Raw genomic sequence first — 12896 nt, forward strand, 5'->3', positions numbered from 1 at the left:
TTATGTAACCGTGTGTGTGTGTGTGTGTGTGTGTGTGTGTGGTCACCACAGATGTCACCATTTATGTATGAAAGCGACTCCTGCTCCTCTGTACTCCAACAAGTACAAGCTTGTTTTACAAATGCTGACGCAGTTGGGGGTGGGACTCGTCTGTTTGACCTCAGAGCTTCGGCCTTCTTGTAGGTAGGGTTAGTATTCCGCAGCTCAACAACCTCTCCCATCAGTTCTTGCACATAAACTGAAAAGACAAACAAGGGGGGAAATATTATTCCAAAAACAACACATTCGGGCCCCGTTGAAAGCTTAGCGAGAGGCACATTGAGCAGACACTCACCGAAAGTTGGTGTAACTCTGACTGCTTTGATGACTGGCTCTCCCCTCCTGGCCTTCGGAAACGACACGTCATAGCTTGAGCCCGTCCAGAATTTTCATTGAAGTGTAGTCCGGCTAATTGTACTCTGCATCAAAAAATAATAATATAAATTGTGTAGGACAATTCACCAAAATAAATCCTGTGACGACCCCTCCACACCACGTGGGGTGCCGTGTGTGTGTGTGTGTGTGTGTGTGTGTGGTTTGTTCAGGTTGTTGCAGGTGCTGATGAGCCGCACCTGTGGGCGGATGGCTCTCTGATGAGCTGCACCTGGTGAAGCGGGATAAAGGAGGAGCCCAGGCGGTTGCGTCGGTCTCACTCCTCTGGGCACTTTCTCGGTGCCAGCCTCGGGGACCTGTGGCTGCTTTTTGTCATTATATTGTAAATAAGAGAATAAACACTTCTTATTCTCCTACCCTTCGTCTCGCCTCCCTGCTTTTTGTTGCAGCCCAGGAGCCGGGTACGAAGGGTATTCTCTTATTTACAATATAATGACAAAAACCAGCCACAGGTCCCCGAGGCTGGCACCGAGAAAGTGCCCAGATCTGTCTTCATCGAGATCTATGGGAGGAGGCTGGCACGATGTCCCGATCGTTGTGGTGAGGAGTGCAGTCTGTTGTACGAAGTCCGAACCAGATTTGAGGCCCAAAGTACAGGTTCCCCTTGACCTTGATGCTTTTTCTGAGATGGAAAATCTCTCTCGTACGTTTGAGTGGCACGGTAATAAAATTGGAAAATAACAAATTGAACATTTACAAGATGAACAATCTTGATTGTGTATTACAACAACAGTGCAATTAGAGGGCATGTGTCCATTCAAAAAGGCTGATATTGGTACTAGTATATATATGTGAACAACAACTACATCATGATGATTTGTTCTTTATTCTTTTGTTTACCTCTACTTCGGTTTGCATGGCTCCAGAGGAGTGTGGCTCCTCTGTCCCAATCTCCTCGACTTCAGTATCTCCCTCGATGTCAGGATCCTCAGTGTCTGTGCTGGTGTCCTGCATCAAACTGTTCACCACCTGCTTGAAGGAATATTTTAACCTATTAAGCCCTGAGCCTGTTTGTCAGGTTTCAGGCTCGAAAATGCCACTAACACAACAAAGACTATCTTCACTTGTAAAAGGGGTAAATTAATTAATTGTTCACACTTTTCCGTTATGAGTGGAGGAGCGATGAAGGAGCTGCAGATAAACTTCAATGCTAACAGTGAATTAGCCCCGAGCGAAAAATGCTAACCTGTTACTGCACTGAAATCACTCCTAGCTCCCTTATTACTTATCCTAGCTCCACATCCCACACATTGTTTATGATCGTAAAGACACAGAATCTAACGGTGCCCACCTCTATAAGCAATACAACTTAATACAACTGCAATTCCGTTATTTGCGTTATCTGCTGTGCTCCGTGCGCTTTGAAATCTAATCAAAACTTGTTAACCTCAATTCTTTGGCGTTTCGCCATCGCCTGGCTCTTTCGTTCTTTCCGTGGTTTCTTGTGCTGAAATATGGAGGGGACGGCTCCGGGTTTCAGCTTCCGATGTACTTTAATGCTTCTGCACCAACAGCCTTGATGGTAGCAGGATCAACGTCGTATGCATCACACGCGAAGTGGCCAGAACACAACTTGCTCCATGTTGTCGGTTGCCAGCCAACACGATTCACTAAAATAATCCATTTTTGGCGGATGATTTGGTCTTTGGGAAATGCATGGAAAACTCTCCCAGATCCCGCACCGTTCGTACAACAAAAAGCACAACAATAACCCATGTTAATTCCGTTTTCTTTTCGAAAAACATGTGGCCGAGACTGCCGAGTCGGGACATTTGGTCCAGAGACTGTTTGGCAACAATGACGTCACGCGCGCGGAGGCTGCTGGGAATGTCATGTCAGAAATTCAGACGGCACACCCAGAGGCGCGGGAAGGTATTTTGAGTGGGGGTGCTGAGGTGCTGGACTCCAGTGAACACTATTACGGGCACTAGAGCACGCACAAAAGCACTCCCCACACGCAAACACACAGTACACCCCGACTGTTACAATGAAGGCTCGATAATCAGCTCACGGCATATAGGCAGGGGTAAAGTGCTTTTTTTTTTACGAGTGGGGAGCGGACCTCACCTCCTCTAGGGGGGTCCTCACCTCCCCTAGGGGGGGGTCCTCACCTCCCCTAGCGGGGTCCGGGGGGATGTTCCCCCGGTAAGATTTGTTTTAAATATTGAAGTTGAAAGCATCAATCTGGTGCACTTTGAGAGCAACATTAAGAGACCTATGGATACATCTCTCAGCACCCAGATGAAACACAACTGTAAGCAGATGTTCTTTTTCTTTATGGATATTTTACAAATCACTCCCCTTTCAAACTGTATTCTTGTTTTACTGCCATATAGTATTTCATAACTGTTTTTCCTTTATTCTCTTATTTGTTTTATAACTACAATGATCATATGAAAGTGTGCCGCGGAAATAATCTTTTGAATAATTTGTGACCAAACCGTTTGAGACCCACTGAGATAACTTAGACTAAAGTTAACTATCTAACACTCAGAGAGTCCTTTAGCTCACCTGAGCCTCTCAGTCTGAGAGGAGAGGACTCTCCTCCAGCGTGTTGTGGAACCAACAGCTCCGTGTGTCCGTTAGTGCCGCTAGCTAACTGCTAACCAGATGCTAACAACACGGTCCCTCTCTCTCTCTCCCCCCCACGCACACACTAAATACGCTATGTACACACACATATATTTTAGAAGTACAGAATAAGAAAAGCATAAATGTCATGTTTGAAAAGACGGACCTTTATTAATCCCCGTGGGGAGATTCAGAGTTCAAACAGCAACAGGTTGAGAATGAAAAACAGGACGGCACAGATTCACAGATTAAAACAATTAAATCAAATCAAAGATACAAATAAAAATGATAGAAAACTGAAATAAAAGATTAAATAAAATGAACATATATATATATATATACATGTGTGGAAACAGTGTGTTTGATGTCCAGTATGTCGGAGTTTGTAAAAGATTGATTTAAGACATCAGGGTCTGAGCAGGAGTCCTGAAGTCAGACCTTTCCATACACTTCAAGACCTCATCTCCACTTGGAGTTCTAACCGGTTACCTAGGCGACACGCTTTACCTCACATTGACTATATACAGTATTGATTGTCCTTCCTCTTTATCTTCCAACCATTTGGACGCAGACTTGTATTTCCCCATAACGATGTTGCTTAGCAACCGGCGTAAACGGACCTTCACGCTATCAAGCAGTGAGCGCGCGACGTCCTGTTCAAACCCAACGGGATGCCATCAATAAACTCCACAGAATCTCACTACACACCTACGCCATGATTACATTCAGGCAGACTGTAGAACACAACCTCTCTGGACACTTTATATACTCATTGAAAACAAGCTACAACATTTAAACCCTTGGGAAATGCCCTTTAATACTTTTTAATAGACTTACTTTTCGCTAAATTGATTTATCAACTCGTAATACTTCTTAAGACCCCGCGGACCCCCTGTTTATGCATCACAGTATTTTCATGAATACAGATATCATCATTGTGATGAAACTGCAGCACTTATATTTGTTGTTTTTATAAAACTATTTACACAATGATATGTCATATCACCACCTAGTGGGTAAAACAGGTACTGCTGGTTTGTGAATGCCATGATTTCAATGTAATGCTGCTTTAAAAACATGGTTGCTGTCTGTGACCTCTGACCCCACCAGGCCTTCTTCTGCAGCGCTCTGCTGATCTCCCTCTGAGGTCTTCGGCTCTCCTTCTTTCTTACAACTCGCTGTGAAAACATTAAGTCATATTATACGTTTGTATCAGATAATCATCTAAATCAGAAAAGCAACTAAAGGTTCAAATAACTGCAGTGGAAGAAAACTACAATATCATTATGTGTAGATGTGGTGGAGTAGAAGTAGAGAGTAGCACACACTGAAAACACTCGGGGAAAGTACCTCCACATGTTCTTAAGTACAGTGAGTCCATCTGTAACTCTCCTCCACTCACAGACACACATTTGCACAAAGCTTGTTGATCTGCTCGAAGGATGTTGAGACAGATCTGAGAACAGATTTCTGCGCCTGCTGCTACAGAGCTAGAGCTGTTTGCATCTTACAATGTGTCTATACATTCTGTCATCTTATTATATTTACATGGATACAGACTCATGCATTCACTCGGTCACCTCATGCTGTTCATTATTCAGCCTCTTGCATTTATTTATTGTTGACATGTATATAGTTTACTTCTGCATTACTTCGGTCTCGCAACATTACCTGCTCTATTTGTATCTTTTAATTAGTTGTGTTGTTTTATGTCTTATATAAATTAGGGCTGTCAGTCGATTAAAATAGTTAATCGTGATTAATCGCACATTTTTGATCTGTTCTAAATGTACCTTAGAGGAATATTTTTCAAGTTGTTAATACTCTTATCAACATCTGAGTGGACAAATATGCTTTATGCTAATCTTTATTATCATTTGAACATTACAAATATTCGCCTCAATTCAACCTGGAACCTCTCATACAATACAAATGGTGTGTGTGTGTGTGTGCGCGCGTTGGAGCTATGTGCAACTCAAGGCATATACTCGAACGGGAGCTGCCCGGACGCTGTGATCATGTTGCACTATCCGTGCTGAGTGTGCTGACTTCTCCTCCAATGTCCCGCTGTCTGCTTCCTGCATCAAGTCAAGTGCTCGGCGCAGTTGTGTGGATATAGCGCTCCTCTGTTTTCATTTAAACAGCTCCTTATATCCGTTAGCGCAGCTAGCTAGCACCAGATGCTAACAACAACAATGCACGTAAGGTCTCTCTCTCGCTCGCTCGGGCCACACACACACACACACACACACACACACACACACACACACACACACACACACACACACACACACACACACACACACACACACACACACACACACACACACACACACACACACACACACACACACACACACACACACACACACACACACACACACACACACACACACACACACACACACACACACACACACACACACACACACACACACACACACACACACACACTATCCCGGTCCTCCCGATAGCCAGTCGGTGCCTGCCGGTGAGCGTGGAAGTGTGGTCTGCCACAAGCGGGCGGCAGGAGCGGGGCTGTCAGCAGACGGTATTTTAAACTCGAAAACTCTGAAACTACGGGGCGGCCGGGAAAAAAAATACACATGCGTTAAAATAATTAGTGGCGTTCATTTTTTTTTTCCATTAACGCGTTATAAACTTGACAGCCCTAATATAACTATGATGCATTGCCCTGTCTACACTGTAGCCACTGTGCATGCCGTGCACTGGTCACCAGGGGCACAGCCCCACCGAGTGTCAGCAGGAAGATTCAAATAATAATTAAAAAGAGCAAAATAAATCTTAAAATATATTTGAATGAGTATTCTCGTCCGTGTCCAACACACTCTCCCTCCCAACTCGTCCTGCATGTCAGGATCCCGTGGCCTCACTATCAACACAGTGCGGGCCCTTTAGCGTCGATGCCCAACTATCAGGAGTCCCATTGAATTGCATAGAGCGACCCCCCCCCCCCCTCTATCCAATCGGAACCATGGATAGCCAGCTATTTGTTCACGTGTTTAAAAAAGAAGCTTATATACACACATCTAAGTTTTCCTGCCCCACCACTTTTGTACAGCGAACGCCACTGTGTGCATGTGACGATAACGCCTTTGAATCTTGAAATGAGCGTTGGATGAAGTTGTGGTTCAATGTTTTTCGGCACTGATATCTCCAGTGATGGGTAATGATCACTTCACCAGGAGCGCTTGATCAGAACAATATTCTAACATGAGAAACCCTATCCTCTAAACGGAGGGAAACATTTCAGTCAGAGGTCAGCACACGGCTGGAGACGAGGCAGAGGGGTTATTTAGGAAATCCTACCCTACGTGTTAAAGTTCAGAGTTTCAGCAAGATTCACAAAACTGATAATTCAATTCTTTAGAACTTACGGATCACTCCACGTTTCACCAGAATCCCAACGGCGACAGCGGCAACGAAAGCAGCAGGAATCAGGACACCGAGGGCAGCTTTCCAGACATCTGCAGCTGAAGGTTGAAAGACTGGCTCAGTTTCCCCCCAACATAACATGTGTTGGAGAAATTCATTGATTTAAATATTTAAAAGTTAAACATGTATTTCTTTCATTTCTTAAATATTAAAGGGCATTACCCGGACCTCCCTCAGCCGGAGGGGCAGGTGCTCCCGAGTCCTTTCTCCGGCTCCGTCCCTCCTCTGTTTCAATGGAAAGCGTCTCATTAGGGAACAAGGTTCTCTTTCTTTACGTTCTTCTTAAACAGAAATACAGAAAATAAGCCTCGAGGAGCACGAGAGGAAAACAACAAACATGTTGTTACGTATCTTCTGTGTTTATCCCTTTTAGCAAAGTGTATGTTTGCTACGAGAGAATAAAGTAACAGTCGAGCCAACGTGCTAAGTTAGCCTGTGTTAGCTGTTGATCTCAGGTATTGGTCACATGGTGTGGTTTCTGGTCTTTAGAGCAAGCATGCTCATTTCTGACGTGGCGCTAATCTGAAGTAAACATTGAATACTGCTTTCTGTCCCTCCATCTTGTGACTGTGTGACTCCCTCTCTTGGATATCAGCATGTGAAGGACACTGCTCAGGACCTAGCTGATGCTCTGTATGTGAGGACTACTTCCATCCAGAGAGGATCACAGACACATGGATCCAGATGTTGAAGCTCAAGCCGGGGACCAGGGGGGGTGTTCTAACACCAAGTGTCCGTATTGAACTCAGAGTGCTTACCAACGATGAGCTCGACAGAACAGTTCAGCTCCAAAGAGTCGTCGTGGCCTGCAAGCTTTCCACTGACGACGCCTTCGTAGCTTCCGCTGTCCGACGGAGTCACGTTGGAGATGTTCACCAGCAGCGTTCCTCTGGCCGGGTCCTCCCAGTTCACAGAGGTCCTGAGTTTGTATTGAGCATCTGCTGCGTCAGGATCAATCCACCCTCCATGTCGAGAGAAGAGGACATCCTTGGTGCCGTTAACGGTCCAGTGCAATGCTGTAGGGGCGAAGTGTTCAGGGCGAATGAAGCCACACCAGACTGTTGCGTTTTGTCCTGAAACCGCCTGGATCGTCTGCGGGCTGGCAGGACGAGGCGCTGCTGGGAAACAAAGGGAACCGCTTTCACACGTCTGAAGATTTACAGCACGTCCAAACAACAAGTCAAATAACACGTAAAACATTCACACGTAAAAGTCGCTTCTCTGGTGCGCACCGGACGACAGTTTCTTACATCGTTTAATTTTTCAGAAGGTTCGGTTTGCGTTCACACGGGCAAAACTCAAACCGAGTATAAACTTTAAACACAAGTCATGTGCTCGGAAATGCAGTTCAACCATTGGTCAGACATTAAGGGGGGAGACGCAAATCCCGGCAATTTGTACCGTAGCTTTGGAGCCGGTTATTATATATAGGACCAGAGTCCGGTTGTTTAGTTCACCTCAGAGGTCTCAGTCTGCGCCCACACCGACACAAAGGAACCGCACCCAGCGGGTAAACGCACCAGGGTTCAACCGGACCAAACGCGGCTGGTGTGAAAGCGAACTCAGACACAGCAGAAACTGACATTTCAAAATAGTCACTAAGGAGCCAAAAAACAGGATCAAATACAATTTCAGCTGAATATCAATATATTGTCCAGCTTTAGCTCCACCTCTTGTCCCGAGATCCACTTTGAGAGTCTAGAAGCACTCTCCACACTAGAGATGTTAAGATTCACCGATTCGCATCGATGCACCGGCATAAACGTTCAAGATGCGAGTGCACCGGTTGAAAGAGTGCACATCGGCTACAGTTTGGGTTGAACTCGCGATGCATCGATTGCGTAGCGTCTTTGCATCGGTAAAAAAACGATTCATTCATGTAAAATCCCCTCATCTTGTCAACGCTCAGCAGAGACGATCTTTGATATTTGCTTCGCCCGAGGCCGAGAGTCTCAGTTATCAACCCACACGGAAGTTGAGGAGAAAGAGAAACACAGCGCACCGAAAAATACCTACAAATCAAACGTTTGGCAACACTTCGGATTGTTCAAGAAAGACGGTGTAATAGTCCTTTATGCTATATAGTTGACCGCAGGTCATGGAGAGTAATAAGGTATCCGTAGACCTTTGTATGAGGTATCTTTATTACTCAACAGGTCTCCAGCCATGATACATAGATCCGTCCTAGATGCGGGCTTGCATACACACAGTATCACTCCGCAGCCGCACCCCATCAGTAACGTCCTGATGGTATATGTGCGCGGCACTATATACTACAGACGGTCAACTTGAAACATCGCTCGCAAATTGTTAACGATGCCGAGCCGCTTTAAAGTACACACGTAGTACGAGGAACTTAGCGACGCACATAAAGAGGCGACATGGGGTCTGCGGCTGAAAAGAGAAACCTGAAAGTTAGACATGAGTTAAATCACTCAGTGAGGGGTTCGGTCAGAGAGAGTGGAGTTTAGTTTACAGCAGCCTGTGACGGCCAATAATAATTTAAATGTCTTCCTCACTGTCAGCAGTTATGAAAGAGCTGTTTGTGAAAGGTTATTTGTATTCTTTATTGTTCCTATAGAACCCACTGCTTCCTGCTCACTGGTGAGTCAGCCTATGAGTGTTCAGCACATCAGGCAGCAGCTGTATGGGCATGGCACTATGGTAGCTGTTATTTGTTAATCATGAGCAATGCATCCTTACATTGTTTAACTGTGAGGTGTTATCACATGGTACTCTGGAGAGCTTTTAAAGTTAAACAAATAAACGGCATGATGGGATGTGCAGTACCAAATATGTAAAGCACTTTTTTGTTAATGTATGATTTGCTGCATATGAGGAATAAAACAAAAATCCTCTGTCGTACCAAATTGAAGTATCATTATTTTTGCATAGTGTTGAATCGCATCGTATCGCACCGAATCGCATAATGTTGAATCAAATCGTATCGAACTGTATCGCAACAGGGGTGAATCGTATCGTATCGCATCGCCTGGTGTGTCAAATGTATCGTTAATGTATCGTATCGTGGCAACGTATCGAGATGCGCATCGCATCGGCCTCAGTGATGGAGATGCACATCCCTACTCCACACACAACAACAACAACAACAGGTGCTGCAATCTCTTTCCTGCAATGGCCATTTACAATTATTAATACTATTACTATTATTAGCATATATATATATATTTATATATATTTAGGTTGAAACTAAGCCAGAAAAAAAAAAAAAACATAAATAATAATAAAAAATATATAAATAAAATCGATTTTTAAAAATAATATTCGATGATGGAGACTGTAACGAATAATCGAATAATCGCTGGCATCCCTAGTAGGGACATTCAGGTGTGAGAGAAGCAACAGGAAAAGGAGCATAAATAAAAAAACATGGAGGTACACGGTGCAGATGAGTTTAGACACATATATAGGTCGATACAGGTAAAACAGAATATGTGATAGATGTACTATGCGGCTTTTATTGTGTATTTATTTACCACACCTCTTAACTAAAGATAAAGGTAAGGGTTCAAATAAGGGTTTCCAACATACCGAGCAGAAAACACAGTAAGGGCGACTAATTCACCATTTTGTCTCTGACCAACGTCAAACCTCATAAACACAATCTATGGAGCGACAGTGAAAGTAGTCGTTGTGCAGATTGGTCCATTTCAGAATAATATATATGATATGTTTTATAATGATTGATCATGAAAGTGTTCTCAAAGCTGGTGAAGGTGCAGCTAGTCTGAAGTACTTTGTAGACTGCAGGGTAGCTGGTGGATTCACTCCAGGTGGAACTAAAGTCTGATTCAACACTTGATTATATTTCACATCATTCATCCAGATCTGTGAAGAAACTAAAGGTATTAAATACATGCAGTGGAGGAAAAGTACACCATGTACCTCTGAACTGAAGTGGAGTAAAAGTTGCAACAAGTGAAATACTCAAGAGCAAGTAGCTACACATTGTAGTAAAGTACAGTACTTAAAATGTACATGTACTTTACACCACTGCGTGTCAACAAAATGCAAATATCCATCATACCAAGTAGTGTTAATTTCTAAAACTATGACGAAATATGTTCGTCAACGACGGCAGTAAACAATAACTGCAACGAAATCATCATGCAATATCGTTGACGAAAAGTGACGAGACGAAAATGTAGTTTACTAAATAAAAACTTTGACAAAATCTCTCTTTACTTTCGTTGACGAAAAATGAGGAGACGAAATATTATCAAAGATAACGTTACATCTCTGATCGTCAGTTTTTCTCCCAGCAGCGCTGGGCGGCAGCTGTTTCTGTGCTGCGCGCGGGCAGCGGCACAATATGAACTGCCAGGAAGACTTGGGTCTAACTCATGGTCTAACTAAACATATTCAACAGAAAATAAAATGGCAACAACCACAGGGCTTAGGAGCAGTGGTCGCGTTAACCGAATACCCCCCCCGTCAGCGCGAGTGAGTGATACATTGTGCACTCGACGGGTAATAATGGATTATGACGGAAATGTTACGATCCTGTCCGTCAAAATGACTGACAACGAAAAAGTCTAAAGCCACCACTGCTTGGGAGAAAGAAACGATGTGATATTTGGGCCCATTTTCGCTACAATGAGGCGGAGAAAAAAAGCGAATGCATTGTTTCATCAGAAGGGAAGCAATGTGGCCACACTGTAACACAGCTGGTACAAACACCACAAACCAGATACTCTCTGCAAAGCTTCTCAATCATTCAGCCTGTGTTTCTCATCAAATAAGGACAAGATAATCTTATTTATTTATATACTAAAATGACAAATTATTGGTTTTGACTAGTTTGACTGAAATGTTCTATAATCTGATGACTAAAAAAGACTCAACAGTTTTCATTGACAAAAAGTAGACTAAAATAATTAGTTTTCTTTGACTAAAATAAGACTAAAATGCTCAGACTTTTAGTCGACTAAAACTTGACTAAATAAAAACAGGATGAAGGTGACTAAATATGACTAAAACTAAAAAAGGAAATTTAACACAGGAATAAGACTAAAACAAAATTTAGGAAATTAACACTAATACCAAGTAAACAAATGGTCATTACCCATTTTGTCTCTGTCCAACAATTTATATATATAATCTATGGTCGATTCTTAAATTCAACGTAGTACATTAAACACTTGAACATACTGTCAATGTCAGGTTTATAACATCATAATAACACAGTTTAGGTAAATAACAACACGCCAATGCACGCGCTCCGCACCAACCAGAGTTGACATGTAACTTTATAAATTAACTTACCCACGACAAGGTGTAAAAGAGTCAGGAGAAGTATCTTCTCGATCATTATTAGATAAATACAGCGACAACTTAAAGTAAAAAAGGTATAAGAGAACGTGTCGCCTATCAGCCGGGTTCAGTGTTGAATGAATGAGAGACAGGTTCGCGCGTAACTTTTAAGAGAAACACGTAGTTGGGGGAGGGCAGCCAAACAGGGGGAGTAATACGTCGCGGAGTGATATTTAAATCCGGCAGCTACAAAACCTGGTCCGCCGGATTTGGAAAGGTCTCTTCTTCCAGGGAGTCCTGACCAACACGGCACACAACAAGTTATTATATACTATTCGTGGTTATCAGACACTTAAACAACAGAGAAGGTTTTAAGAAATAGGACTATACTGACAAATGACATATTATCCCGTCATTGTCTGTTCTGTAGGAAGGAGGAACATAGCAGAGTGGGACTACACTTAAAAACGGAAGTTTGTTCCAATATGAAGATTGTGACCATCTGAAAAGTGTCCTTAAAACGAGCCTCCTCGCAATTGTATGCACATTAGTATTCAGCCGTTTGCTGTTTAATCTGACGGGAAATATATCAGTCAAAAGAGAGAAAAGCTTATTAAACTAACGCGCAGGATTTGAGAAACAAAACTTCGCGGGAGAATCGGAAGTCTCGGCTTATCCGGAAACTCCTTTTACATTCTTCAAATTAAAAGCTTTAGTTTCAACATTTATCCGTCATAAACTAGTGATGTTAGAACATATCAATTCAGCTCAAGCGTTTCATTAGAGGTGGGAGAAGTACTCTGATCTTGTACTTGAGTAAAAGTAGAAGTACTCACATCTTGAGTAAATATACTCAGATCTTGAGTAAAAGTAGAAGTACTCACATCTTGAGTAAAAGTAGAAGTACTCACATCTTGAGTAAAAGTACTCAGATCTTGTACTTGAGTAAAAGTAGAAGTACTCACATCTTGAGTAAAAGTACTCAGATCTTGTACTTGAGTAAAAGTAGAAGTACTCACATCTTGAGTAAAAGTACTCTGATCTTGTACTTGAGTACAAGTAGAAGTACTCACATCTTGAGTAAAAGTACTCTGATCTTGTACTTGAGTAAAGTAGAAGTACTCAGATCTTGAGTAAAAGTACTCAAATCTTGTACTTGAGTA

General features: G+C 42.9%; 1 protein-coding gene across 3 annotated transcripts; it reads right to left on the reverse strand.

The window, feature by feature from the left end:
* Positions 1–3154: 3154 nt before the first annotated feature.
* On the reverse strand, positions 3155–12327 carry LOC117450881 (uncharacterized). Of its 3 annotated transcripts, none has more exons than XM_034088897.2 (5): positions 11746–12327; positions 7218–7574; positions 6622–6684; positions 6402–6512; positions 3155–4181 (listed from the first exon to the last, which is right to left on the reverse strand). In XM_034088897.2, the coding sequence occupies exons 1-5, from the start codon at positions 11789–11791 to the stop codon at positions 4057–4059; spliced, it is 702 nt and encodes a 233-aa protein (XP_033944788.1). In that variant the 5' UTR covers positions 11792–12327; the 3' UTR covers positions 3155–4056. The 3 variants fall into 3 exon arrangements, with proteins under 3 accessions (XP_033944788.1, XP_033944779.1, XP_033944798.1); XM_034088888.2 differs by having other exon boundaries at positions 7218–7577; XM_034088907.2 differs by having other exon boundaries at positions 6402–6497; positions 7218–7577; positions 11746–12323.
* Positions 12328–12896: the final 569 nt, after the last annotated feature.

Source organism: Pseudochaenichthys georgianus, chromosome 1 (assembly GCF_902827115.2).
Source record: "Pseudochaenichthys georgianus chromosome 1, fPseGeo1.2, whole genome shotgun sequence".
Taxonomy (NCBI): Eukaryota; Metazoa; Chordata; class Actinopteri; order Perciformes; family Channichthyidae; genus Pseudochaenichthys; species Pseudochaenichthys georgianus.